The sequence below is a fragment of the Bos mutus genome, chromosome 2 (assembly GCF_027580195.1).
Source record: "Bos mutus isolate GX-2022 chromosome 2, NWIPB_WYAK_1.1, whole genome shotgun sequence".
NCBI classification, from domain to species: domain Eukaryota; kingdom Metazoa; phylum Chordata; class Mammalia; order Artiodactyla; family Bovidae; genus Bos; species Bos mutus.
The window spans coordinates 17,611,776-17,625,507 of record NC_091618.1 but is presented as its reverse complement, the minus strand read 5'-3'; the positions used below and the strand labels follow the sequence as shown (position 1 = coordinate 17,625,507).

Here is a 13,732-nt window from a genome sequence, read left to right as displayed (position 1 = left end):
ACCTACTTGACCTAAGTCTGGGTGGGAGAAAAGAGCAAGAAGGCAGGTCATAATCTCCTCATCCCCCAGGTCATATGGAAGAAGAAGGAGACAACGCTACCCCTCCCTTATGAGCCAGGGACCATCTGATGGTCATCAGTGGGCTTGCACCAGACATCCCTGATCTTATCCTAGAGACACTGATTCCCTAGTGAACACAGAGGAAAACTGGCAGTGGGAAAACAGAAGCTAAAGTTCCTATCATTATCTGGCTAATGCAGAATATTGCCAAGTTAAATTTTCTTGTAAATTTGGCAGAAATACCCCCTAAGCCCTAATCTTACTACCATCAGCTGAGGAACACCAAAGACCCTGTGCTTATAAGCAAAAAAGACGGCATATTTATGCCAGCTGCTCTAGTCTGTGTCCGACTTTATTGGGGCCACTGTGCCCAATGGAGTTCAAAAACCAAGGACAACGATGCCCGACAGAGGCAGAGTTTACTAGCCTCTTTCCCAACAAAGTGAGGGAGAGAGAGAGGTGGGCAGTCCCAGGTATGTCAGCACCTGGTAGGCACACAGACCCTGCCCACTGGGCTCATCACGTCCTGGCACCTGATTGGGGGAAAGAGAACAGACGAGGGTAGAGAGGTAGAAATCTTCTGCCCCCTATACTTGGAAAACATATTTATGCAGATTTTCGAGCATACCTATAGTGAGCCAGAAGCACTGGGATTCAGTGAGACATACTTCGGAAACACTACTTGGAGGTTCCCAGTTCTCACCTACTTTGGCCCATGACTCTCACCAAGACCCTGGAATCTACAGACACCTTGACTGCCATTCACCTCTATCTTTGCCCCATTGTCCTGCCTGGATTTCTATTCGTCTGGTTTTACTTATTTATCTGTGCTTTGCCCCTGTTCCTTTATCTTTCAACTTTACGCTGATGTAGTGTGCTTTTCCTGAGTGCCTGTTAAGTCGCTTCAATCCTGCCTGACTCTTTGAGACCCTGTTGGGCTCCTCTGTCTGTGAGATTCTCCAGGCAAGAATAACTGGAGTGGGTTGCCATGCCCTCCTCCAGACCCAGGGATGGAATTAGCTTCCAGACCCAGGGATGGAACCAGCTTCTCTTATGTCTCCTGCATTGGCAGGTGGGTTCTTTACCACTAGCTCCATCAAACTTTTCCAAAGTTGCTCCAAATCCTTTACAAAATGAGAGCTGGCTATAAATGAAAAAATGATGTATAAACATAAATGTAACACACTTGTTGCTAGCATCATCACTTTGTCCTTTAAGATGTAGGGAGTCTTAGTTCTAAACCCTGCTCCCATCCAATGAAAAGCCTGTCACTTTGAGATTTCAGAGACTAGTTGAAGCTCAATTTTTTTCCTAAGCACTCCTGGCTGCATTTGAAAAGTGCCCATAGATTCAAGAAAACTTAGAATTGCACATCAGGCTTCTCTGCCCAAACTTAGCTCTTCCTTCTGGTTGCAGGAGTTGGGAGAGATCTTTTTGGCCTCTGGCTGCTTTCCAGAAATTTTGAAGAATATTTTCTCCAGCATTTCGGTTCTCTCCAGTCCTGGGTCTGAATATTGGATCTGAATACTGGGTCTGATTCATCCAATCCAGGCTCACGACTGTGCCGGGTCAGCCCATGGGCGTATGGCGTATGAGAAAATCTGAAATATCTGACTTTCCTTTTTTTGCTTCTCACAGCCACCTTGGCAGGGGGCAGGAGCAAACGTGGTTTCTTCCTCCTAGTCAGCACTGTGCCACTTCACCTCAAAACGTGTCTGATCTGTTTGAGTTCAAGGAGTCTTCCTGCCCTCTCCTCTTTGCAGGAGCGAGGCGTTCCCTCTCTTCTGTGGGTGCTCTGTTCCTCCTCCCTGGGGGCTGAGACTGGGAGGAGGAAAGACCAGCGTGTTGAAGGCACCCAGTTCAGCTGTTTCACTTTGCTTTTATCCTTTAGGTGCCGCACCCAAGGGGCTGATAGATGGGCAGACTTTCTCGTCACAGCTCCGGGAAAGGACAGAGGCAATGAAAATCTAAGCAAGAGTGATCTGGGGCTGGCTCCATGGTCTAAGAAGAAGATGGCAAGTGCAGGCAGCCCCTCTAACTGCAGGTTAGTCCTGGCCTCCTGTGTCCTGCGCCTCTCCTAAGGAGAGAGCATGTCCTGGCGCCCGTGCTCGTCGTTTCTGCCTACCCGGTCTCAGCCTGCAGGCATAAACAGAATGAGATGACAAATCAATCAGTTAATGAGTGGAGGCGATTTCACAAATGGCGGTGGATTAGCCGTGGGGAAAGCTGAAGGACACCTTGACTGATGCCCCCTTCTTATTTCCCTGTAACTGCCATGAAGCTGGGTGGGCCCTGTTGGAACTCCCTGGCCCCTCGGAGGCTTGCAGCAAGGTTGGGTGAGTCCTCATGCCCTCTGAGCCCTCTCATTCCCCCCAGTGCCTTCTCCATCCCTACCTCCAAAGACAATTCTGTCCAGGAAGCATCTTTTTAGAAAAATTAACATCCAAATTGATGGCCCAACTGTTGTTAAAAATGTTGCGCGGTTTCTGGGTAGTGAGGGGTCCCAGTTTTGTCAGAGCCCTGAGTCTGAGAGTCAACTCAGGAACTCGCTAGGAGGAACTGAAAGTAGATGGGGCTCAACACGAATGAATGCAAACAGGCAGGGAGGGAGCAGCTGTCTTTTCTCTTCTGGGAGGTTTTACACATCGGGCTAGAGAAAGAGGGAAATTGTCTTTGAAAAAGAGAAGACTTATTGTCAACCATCAATCTATTTTTAGTGGTAAACAATTTCAGCAATGTAAAAGTGTATCATAACTCCTCTAACCTGGGCTGCCAAGCTGGGGGCTATTTCTGGCACTAGCTGGGCCCCAGCATTTCTACCTGCTGTGGTGCAGCCTGCCAGGTCCTTAGTGCCCAGCGCCCTTTCTCCTGGAGGCTGACTGCATCCCTGCTCCCACTTGCTCCTGAGAGATGGGAGAATGAGCCAGTGGAGCTTGAAGTCCAACTAGCCTTTGGCTTCCAGGCAGGAAAAGAAAAGCTCTGAGGTGGGGTAATGCTGATCTCACAGAATGAGCTAGGAGGGGGTACATCTGCTTCTATTTTCTGGAAGAGGTTATAGTTGAAGTGGTTTGGTAGAATTCACTAGTGATACCATCTGGGCCTGGTGCTTTCTTTTTTGGAAGGCTATTATTTATTGATTCAGTTCCTTTAATAGATACAGACCTGTTCAGATGAGCTATCTCTTTGTGTGAGCTTCGGCAGTTTGTTTCAAGGTTTGCCCATTTTATCAAATTTGTAGGGACAGCGTAATCTGTAGTATTATTTCTTTATTATCCTTTCAATGTTCACAGGGTTAATAGTGATGAGCCCTGTTTTGTTTTTGATATTGGTAATTTCTGCCATCATTTTCTTTATTAGTCTAGATAGAAGTTTATCAATTTAAAAAAATTAGCTTCTGGTTTCATTGGTTTTTTTCTGCTTTCCTGTTTCAGTGTTATTAATTATTACCTGATTTTTATGATTTCTTCTGCTTGACGTAGGCTTAAATTTCTCCTCTTTCTCTAGTTTCTTCAGATGGAAGCTTGTGTTATTGATTTAGATCTTTCTTCTAATATGCATTTTAACACCACACATGTTTCTCTAAGCACCTTTGTGCTGCATTCTGTAACTTTTGTGAAAGTGTGTTTTCATTTTAATTTTGTTCTAAATAATTTTAAATTTCCCTGGAGACTTCTTTAATTCTAGAAAGAGGCTGTTTTGTCTTTAAGTATTCTGAAATTTTCAAAATACACAGGTATATTTCTACTTTTATATTTTCTACAGGTTATTTCTACTTTTATTGCTGTCTGAGAATATAATTTTTTCTGATTTATTTTCCTTTTAATTTGTTAAGATAAGTTTTACAGCTCAGAATGTGGTGCCTTTTAGTAAATATTTCAGGTGAGCATGAGTGGTGTGTATATTTTGTCACTGTAGAATAAATAGTCTTTAAGTGTCAAGTAAATCAGATTGGTGGTGCTGTTCAGGTCAACTATATTTTTACTTACTTTCTGCCTCCTTGTTCTATCAATTACTAAAAGAGGGGAATTGAACTCTCCAACAACAGAAGTGGATTTGTCTATTTCTTCTTGTAGTTCTATCAAATTTTGTCTCGTATTTTGATGCTACTTAGATGAGTTGCGTACACATTAAGGATTACTAACTCTTCTTGGAGAAATTTGCTCTTTATACAATACTTTCCTTTGTCTCTGAAATTTTCCTTACTTGAGGTTTTCTCTGAAATTAGTATAGCTAATACCACTTTCCTGGGATTAATGCTGGCATGGCATTTCTTCATCCCTTCACTTTTAACCCATCTGTGTTTTATGTTTAAGATTCCTTTCTCAAAGACAATATATAGTTGGGTGTCACTTTTTCACTCTGTCAATCTCTGTCTTTTAATCGGTGTATTTAGACCATTCATATTTAAAGTGATTATTCCTGTGGTTGGATTAAAATCTATCATGTTTGTAACTGGTTTTTATTCATTGTGCTTATTTGCTTCCATTTTTTCCCCTTTCTTTTTCTGCCTGTTTGTTTAATTGAACATTTTATAGAGCATTTTGTGATTTTATTTTCTCTTGTCTCTTAGTCTGTCAAATATACTTCTTTTAGAACATTTTATTGGTTTCCCTAGAGTTTGCAATATATATTTACAACTAACCGTATCTACTCTGAATTAAGCTATATTGCTTCTTGTTTGGTGCTATACATTAACATATTTTGTCTCTCCTATTTTCTTTGTATTTCCCTAAGAATTTATTAAATAGAGCCTTTCAGCTCTTTCAGCTATCAGATCAGATCAGTCGCTCAGTCGTGTCCGACTCTTTGCAACCCCATGAATTGCAGCACGCCAGCCCTCCCTGTCCATCACCAACTCCCAGAGTTCACTCAGACTCACGTCCATCGAGTCAGTGATGCCATCCAGCCATCTCATCCTCTGTTGTCCCCTTCTCCTCTTGCCCCCAATCCCTCCCAGCATCAGAGTCTTTTCCAATGAGTCAACTCTTTGCATGAGGTGGCCAAAGTACTAGAGTTTCAGCTTTAGCATCATTCCTTCCAAAGAAATCCCAGAGCTGATCTCCTTCAGAATGGCTGATCTCCTTGCAGTCCAAGGGACTCTCAAGAGTCTTCTCCAACACCACAGTTCAAAAGCATCAATTCTTTGGCGCTCAGCCTTCTTCACAGTCCAACTCTCACATCCATACATGACCACAGGAAAAACCATAGCCTTGACTAGATGGACCTTTGTTGGCAAAGTAATGTCTCTGCTTTTTAATATGCTATCTAGGTTGGTCATAGCTTTCCTTCCAAGGAGTAAGCATCTTTTAATTTCATGGCTGCAGTCACCATCTGCAGTGATTTTGGAGCCCAGAAAAATAAAGTCTGACACTGTTTCCACTGTTTCCCCATCTATTTCCCATGAAGTGGTGGGACCGGATGCCATGATCTTCGTTTTCTGAATGTTCAGCTTTAAGCCAACTTTTTCACTCTCTACTTTCACTTTCATCAAGAGGCTTTTGAGTTCCTCTTCACTTTCTGCCATGAGGGTGGTGTCATCTGCATATCTGAGGTTACTGATATTTCTCCCGGCAATCTTGATTCCAGCTTGTGTTTCTTCCAGTCCAGTGTTTCTCATGATGTACTCTGCATATAAGTTAAATAAACAGGGTGACAATATACAGCCTTGATGAACTCCTTTTCCTATTTGGAACCAGTCTGTTGTTCCATGTCCAGTTCTAACTGTTGCTTCCTGACCTGCATACAAATTTCTCAAGAGGCAGATCAGGTGGTCTGGTATAATCCTCACTTATTATTATACTGGAGCCCTCTTGATGAAGAGGTAAGGTACAGAGAAAACATTCTTTAGTCTTATGATTAAATTCCAATCTTGTAGAGGAACTGTGTTCCTAGACTGTAATTTTTAGACTGTAATTTTAGACTGTAATCTATATCCAATGATATAGAAGCCTAGAAGGAGCTGGATTTTGAGGTAATTGCCCTTCCCCTGGGTCCCCAGGAGTTTCTCATTCTCATGTAAATCCACATTCAGTCTCCATTTAAACTTACCATTTAAGTGTTTCTGTGGTCTATGACTCTAAGTGGCTTCTATTCCAGATAGCTGATTTCATCTGTAATTCCCTGGATTTGTCTATCAATCAGTTTTGGGGGTGACAGTTTGCCCTATCACTTCAGTTTTCCTGTGTGTACATGAAATGCATTGATATTCAGGTTGTTTAGCTTTTTTCTTTTTGTAAGGATGTCAGTGATGACTTCTTAGGTCTTTGCATTGTTAGAACTGAAACCAAAAATTGAACTTTTAAAACCACTACAATTTAGATTTTTTCCCTTAAAACTTTTATATTAAAATTATGGTTCTATTGTAATATTATCTTATAGCCAGAACATGCAACCTATTTAATATCTCCTTATTATTATTTATTTAGATCAATTCAGGGCCCAATATTTGGTATGCTCTTGTGTTTATGACCAAGTTATTAATACATATATTTTGCAATTTTAAAAATTTATATCCCATATATCTTTTAAAATACACTTGTGGAGTTGAAAATTTAAAGTAAAAATTTTTAACAACCTTGAAAGATTTGCCCATTGGTAGTCTTAAATGTTATTAAAATACAGATATTGTGAATTTTGCTCTCTGTCTTGTTTGCAATTCTTTACTATTAGTCACTTGCCCATTTTTTTACTTTTAACATTTTTAATGTCACTTTGTTGTTGTTGTATCTTTGGTAGTTGTATCACAGCTAAATTGTATCTTTGACAGATGAAAATTTCATCTACATAAAATGACGCATATCTTCTTGCTTATAAATTTTGAGGGAACTTTTAATATCTAATGCTTCTCCATTTTCTCCATTTAAGAAACACTGTATGTTTTCTTTACTTTTATCTTTTGTAAGATTTATAGTCTCATTTTCATTCTATTTGTTACCCTTATGATTTCTAATTAATTCTCAAGTATATGTTTCTCTAATTCAACACATCAAATGTGAAGCCAGCCCATTTGAGTTTAGTGTCTTTGAAATAAATAATTTAACACAGTTTTTTAACTTGCCCATATTTGGTTTGTTAAAATTTTTAATATACTCTGAAGTTTTTTATTAAGTTTACTCTAAGTTTAGTGTAAGTTTACTGCATTTATTACTATATGCAATATATATCCTCTCTTTCTAGAATAGGTCTTCTGAAATTTTTTTTGTTTTTGAACCCTCTATATTCTGAAATATTATTAGGAATTCCAAAGAATTAGCTTTTGCTCATGTAGATTATACCTATTAATATTTACTGTATGAGAAAGTAGAACTTTGGACAATTAAATATATTTATTTACTCACTCATTTAATAATAATAATGATGGTGAGAACTCATTACTTGCTAACATAAATGACATATTTTATGAAAAATAACTATGTCTTCTAAAATAAACTGTTGAGATTAGCGATGTTCACATTTTTGCAAATCTAATAGCTGATTCTGTAGAGAACAGCTTGATTCTCCTATCTGCTTCTTCATTCAATCTCTTGTGATACCACTGGCCATGTATTCTCTGGAAAAATTTACTATACATTTGTAAGAGGATGAGAGAAAAAAGGGTAAATAACATCTTATATGAAAATAGTTTTGGCTTTGATGACACCTGAAAGGGTTTTGCACAAAATCCCCAGGGTCCCCAGATCACACTTTGAGAATTACTGTTGTAAAATAATTTTGAGATGTACTTTCTGTTTTCAAATGAAATTTACAGTTTTTAGACATTAGTATTTTAGCTGTTTTTAGTAATGCCTTCCACTTCTTGTATAACAGAACTTGCTGGTATTGATTTCCTGATTCTCTTATTATAAACATCAGCAAATAATTTGTCCCAGACCATGTGTCAGTAAGATTGGAGTAGATTATTGTATTGTAATGAGCTTCCCCAGTGGCTTAGCGGGTAAAGAATCCGCCTGCAACACAAGAGCCATAGGAGATGCAGGTTCGATCCCTGGGTTGGGAAGATCCCGTAGAAGAGGAAATGCTGACCCACTCTAGCATTCTTGCCTGAAAAAAATCCCATGGATCAAGGAGCCTGGTGGGCTACAGTCCAAAGGGTTGCAAAGCATGGGACACGACTGAGCGACTAAGCACCACAGCACATTCCTTTGGAACAGACAGTTCTAAAAATCTCACGGGTCCCTGGCTGCTTCAGGGACTCCTCATCCTGGACTGTCTCCGACTGGTGGAGAGCCACCATCTGAAATGACAGCCATCACAGCAAGCTGAGGTACGGTGAGCATGACTCACGTGCTGGCTCCGAATTCCTCTCCAAAGTGACACCCATCAGCACAAGAAGGCAAGAAGGTGCAACCCTACCTTTGCCCAGAAGGAAAGAACTTTGAGGGCTTCCCTGGTGGCTCTGATGGTACAGAATCCGCCTGCAATGCAGGAGACCTGGGTTCGATCCCTGGGTTGGGAAGATCCCCTGGAGGAGGGCGTGACAACACATTCCAGTATCTTGCCTAGAATTCCATGGACAGAGGAGACTGGCAGGCTACTACTGTCCATGGGGTCACAAAAAGCTGGACACGACTGAGCAACTAAGCACACACACACAGAATATTGAACACTGAAGACTGTGTGACCAACACAGAGCGCGTGCGAGTGATGCGTTTTCTGAGCCTTGGTACAGCTATTTTTCTTTCACATTTCACACACGAATGACTGAACAGGGCATATATGTTTTACTCATTTCCTTTTAATTCTGAATCTACACACTAGCATAACTATTTTAGACAGTCAGATGTTTCAAATTTGCTTTCCCTTTCTCCTTTACAATTTTTTTCCAGCTATGTTCTGGAAAAATTCTGTTGTCTTTATTTTATGATCATTTGAGTTAAACTTTAAAAAAAAAAAAAAAAAAATTCAGTACTCTTTTAAAATTTCCAGGCCCATGATCTTATTTTCTGGCCTTTTCTTCTTGGCATCCTGGACATAATATTGTCTCGTATGTGTGTTTTGTTTTTTAAAGAAACTCTGTTTCCTGTAACATTTCTGTTTATGCTGGAGTAATTTTTGCTCTCTGATCATCTTGGTTCCGCCCTTTCATGCTGTTGGTTTCCATGAACGGCTGTGGTCTGTAATTGTTCATTCTTAAGGGCAAGGCACTGATAAGCTAGCTTGGGACTCCGTTTAATGAGATGGGCTTGAAAACTTGTGGCTTTTCTGGGTGGATCCCAAATGGCCAAAGGCGAAGAAGTTTTTTTCCTGAGTCATTTGCAGTTTCCTTAAGAAGGAACCTCTAGTCTCTTGCCTAGATGGAGAAGTTCTGTGTCGGGGTCAGGGAGGAGTAAGGGAGCACATTGATTTATATTTTCTCCTTTCAAACAACCCCTCTGTTTTCATTCTTGTGTCTTCTTCCCTGCCTGCTCTACCTCCCCAGGGGCCTCTAAGGCACACTAGGCCTCTCTCTGACCCCTGGGAGCATCCACCACCAGTAATAGTGATGAACGTTCTGACCACTTTTTCAGACTTTGGTTTAAGTATCCCATCTAATCCTTTTATCTTAGTCATTATGACTTTAATTCCTTTACTAATGTTTTATAGGACTCTCTAGCGAGAGAGGAGGAAAAGCACTTGTTTTCAATCAACTATCTTTAACCAGAAGTCTTTTTCATTTTTTAAGGAATTCAATGAAGAAATGGATTTTTTTCTATCATGATGTGTATTTGGAGAATGGGAAATTCCAATGACCCTCTTACAGTGGGATAAAAAATATCCTATGAGTCTATATACCTTTTAGCAACACCAAGAAGTGGATTAAGAAATTATCAGCAAGGGAAACAATTTATCAAGCAAGAATCAGAATTACAAAGCTTTTCGAGTACTAAAATTACTTCTCAGAGATGTGGTTATGTCTGAAATCCAGAAGCTCTTATAGTTCTTTTGCATATAACACTTCCACAGACAGGTTAAGATACAGAACAACCCTGCCCTAGTTTTGAATATTCATACACACCTCTAGATTAGACCAAAGAGAACGACATATTCTCAACATTTAATTGAAACTTTATCAGATAAAAGTCTTCGACCTAATGTTATGATGTGGAATGCCATTCCTGCCTCTGCAGTTACAGATGGGAGTGGTTTATTTCTCTTATACCTTCCAGAGATTTCTTCTATTTGTTATTAACTAAGAAGACTTTCAGTTCAGTGGTAGATTCTGTAGTATTATCTCAGTTTATTTTTTATTTCTTTGTAACTTTTTTTTTGATGATGTGTATTTGTCAGAATTCTTCAGAGAAACAGAACCAATAGGCCGTATTGTGTGTATGTGTGTGTGTGTGGAAAGAGAGAGAGATCTATTAATAAGGAATTGTCTCACACAATAATGGAGGCCAGCAAGTCCGAAGTCTGCTATGGGCCAGCAGCCCAGAGACCCTGCAGAGTCTCTGAAAGGAGTCAGCTGGAGAATTCCTTCTTAGTCAAGGAGGTTGGTCTTTTTGTTTTATTCAGGCCTTCAACTGATTGGATGAGGCCCAGCTCACATTATGTAGGGCAAACTGCTTACTCAAATTTCACCAGTTTAACATAAAATAGTAGTCTTCTCCTCCCAATCCCTCCAGTTTGACACTTAAAATTAACCGTCACAATATCATTATAAATTCCTATAAAGTTTTATCATTTTAAATTTCAATGTTTTCCAAAGACAGTTTGGGTGAAAGTCTCTTTACGGTAGTTGTAAGTAGCACAGGGTGAGCTCTTTAAGGTTCCGGTGTTCCTTAAGCCCAGGGTGTTCTTCTACTACACCCTCGATTATTCTCTAAGTAGATTCCATCTATTCTGGCCCTTCCACAAGAGCATAGTTTTATCCATGTGGACTCTCCACTGAGTATCTATCATCAAAAAGGCAAATAACACATGTTGGTGGGGATGTAGAGAAAAGGGAGCCTTCCTATATTGCTGATGTAAATTGGTGCAGCCGTTGTAGAAAACAATATGGAACTTCCTCAAAAAACTAAAAATACAATATGACTCAGCAATTTCACTCTTGGGTATATATCTGAAAAAAGCAATAACACCAGTTTGAAAGGTATACGCACCCCAGTTCTTCTAGCAGCATTAGTTGCCATTGTCTTTATATATATATATGGCTTCCCTGGAGCCTCAGATGGTAAAGAATCTGCCTGAAATGCAGGAAACTCGGGTTCAATCCCTGGGTCAGGAAGAATCCCGTGGAGAAGGGAATGGCTACCCACTCCAGTATTCTTGCCTGGAGAATCTCATGGACAGAGAAGGCTGGTGGGCTACAGTCTATGGGAGTTGCAAAGAATCGGAAATGACTGAGTGACTAGCTCTCTTTTCATATATATATATTAACTTTCTTTTCATATATATGTATATGGAATACTGTGTGCTGTGCTGTGCTTAGTCACTCGATCTTTGTGACCCCATGGACTGTAGCCCACCAGGCTCCTCTGTCCTTGGGATTCTCCAGGCAAGAATACTGGAGTGTGGTGCCATTTCTTTTTCCATATGGAATACTACTCAGCAATAAATAATGAATGAAATTTTGCCAGTTGCCACAACATATATGGATACTAAGTGAAGTAAGTCAGACAGAGAAAGATAAATACTGGATGATATCACTTACATATGGAATCTAAAAACTACAACCAACTACTGAATATAACAAAGAAGAAGCAGATTCATAGATTTAGAACTCAAACTAGTGATTACCAGTGGGGAGAAATGGGGGAGAGGGAATTTAGAGTGGAAGACTGGGAGATACAAACTACTGAGTGTAACATAGGCTGCAACGATGTATTGTACAACATGGGGAATTATAGATAGTATTTTGTCATAACTGTAAATAGAATGTAACCTTGAAAAATTGTTTAAAAATATATGCAGTGAATATTCATGTAGAAAAAAGAATAGTCATTATAATATACCATTTCATATATAAAAGCATTCAGAAGCTATAAAAAAAAAGAAAATAAAATCTAAGGAAAGTTATGACCAACCTAGACAGCATATTAAAAAGCAGAGACATTACTTTGCCAACAAAGGTCCATCTAGTCAAGGCTGTGGTTTTTCCAGTGGTCATGTATGGATGTGAGAGTTGGACTGTGAAGAAAGCTGAGCACCAAAGAGTTGATGCTTTTGAACTGTGGTGTTGAGAAGACTCTTGAGAGTCCCTTGGACTGCAAGGAGATCCAACCAGTCCATCCTAAAGGAGATCAGTCCTGGGTGTTCATTGGAAGCTGAAACTCCAATACTTTGGCTACCTGATGCAAAGAGCTGACTCATTTGAAAAGACCCTGATGCTGGGAAAGACTGAGGGCAGGAGGAGAAGGGGACGACAGAGGATGAGATGGTTGGATGGCATCACCAACTTGATGAACATGGGTTTGGGTGGACTCCGGGAGTTGGTGATAGACAGGGAGGCCTGGTGTGCTGCGGTTCATGGGGTTGCAAAGAGTTGGACATGACTGAGCGACTGAACTGAACTGAACTGAGCTTTCATATCATGTCTTTGTTTTTCAGAATGATCACAGAGGACCAGAACCTGGAGGAGCAGCACCCAGAGGAGCAGCTCTGCTATGAGTTCATATTCATGCTCTTCAAAGAAAAGAAGGTGGAGATCGCAGGTGCCATACTAAAGCCATTTCCTTTCCTCATGGGCCTGCGAGATCGGGGCTTCATCTCTGAGCCAATGTACCAGGTAAGTGAGGGGAATTCCCTCTTGATAACCAGACCCACACTATCTTCTGCCAAATTTAAAATGCAATGAACAGGCTAAAGGGCCTCCTTTGAACAGGGACCTTCGCCATCCTGCCAGTTAGGAGGGGATAGGAGAAGCAGCATCACAGACAATATTCCTTCTTCTGTCGTAAATGGGAGAGGGCCATGGCAATGGAAATGTGGCAACACTGGAAATGGGAATGAGACACAGGTGGGAGTGTCTTAGATCCACTGACACAATGTAATAACAGTAACAAAATTAAAGTGAAGAAGTGAGTTGGGCAACATTTCATCACAAAGCCCTCTGCTTTTACACACTTGAATCTGAAGTGAGTGAACTCACAGGGAAGTTGTGTCATGCTAGGATGAATTCGGAACACGGTGCTTGCTGCTGTCTCTTGCTGACAGTTTGTTGTTCTTTAGACATTTCTGGATGCAGAATGCGCTCTGGGCCTTCCTGGGAATCTGGGGGCAAGTCATCATTTTGTCTTTGTGATTTTTCTTCGCCCTTTGGCCGTATTCATAGGAATGGAGAGTGGTTGCCAGGTTTCCTGGAAGCGAGGGCAGTGCTTATTGTCTGGTCAACAAAATGGCTGCTCAATACCACTAAGGACCACTCCTGAAGTGTCCTGGCCAGGCTCTTAAAGTCCCCACACCACCTTCAACTTTGAAGTTATTTTTATTCTACAGAATTGCTCTCTTAAATGGACATCAGTGTCAGAGAGGCAGGTTAACAAAATAAGAGTCTATTTTTACAATGGAGGATATTTTAGATGTCATCCAAATATATGTAGCGAAAGTGAAAGTCACTCAGTGGTGTCCGACTCTTTGCGAACCTGTGGACTATACAGTCCATGGAATTCTCCAGGCCAGATACCGGAGTGGGTAGCCGTTCCCTTCTCCAGGGGATCTTCCCAGCCCACAGATTGAACCCAAGTCTCCCGCGTTG

General features: G+C 40.7%; 1 protein-coding gene across 13 annotated transcripts in view; it reads left to right on the top strand.

The window, feature by feature from the left end:
• LOC102269683 (nuclear body protein SP140) overlaps positions 1-13,732 on the top strand; it is an 81,228-nt gene that overhangs the window by 2,717 nt on the left and 64,779 nt on the right. For 11 of the 13 annotated variants that reach the window (XM_070385489.1, XM_070385472.1, XM_070385480.1 and 8 more), the window contains 2 exons: positions 1,952-2,104; positions 12,586-12,763. In XM_070385489.1, the coding sequence (XP_070241590.1) occupies positions 2,073-2,104; positions 12,586-12,763 (210 nt within the window). In that variant the 5' untranslated portion in view covers positions 1,952-2,072. Of the gene's footprint in view, positions 1-1,661; positions 1,847-1,951; positions 2,105-2,192; positions 2,397-12,585; positions 12,764-13,732 lie in introns of those variants that run through there. The other 2 variants (XM_070385494.1, XM_070385420.1) reach the window with 2 other exon arrangements.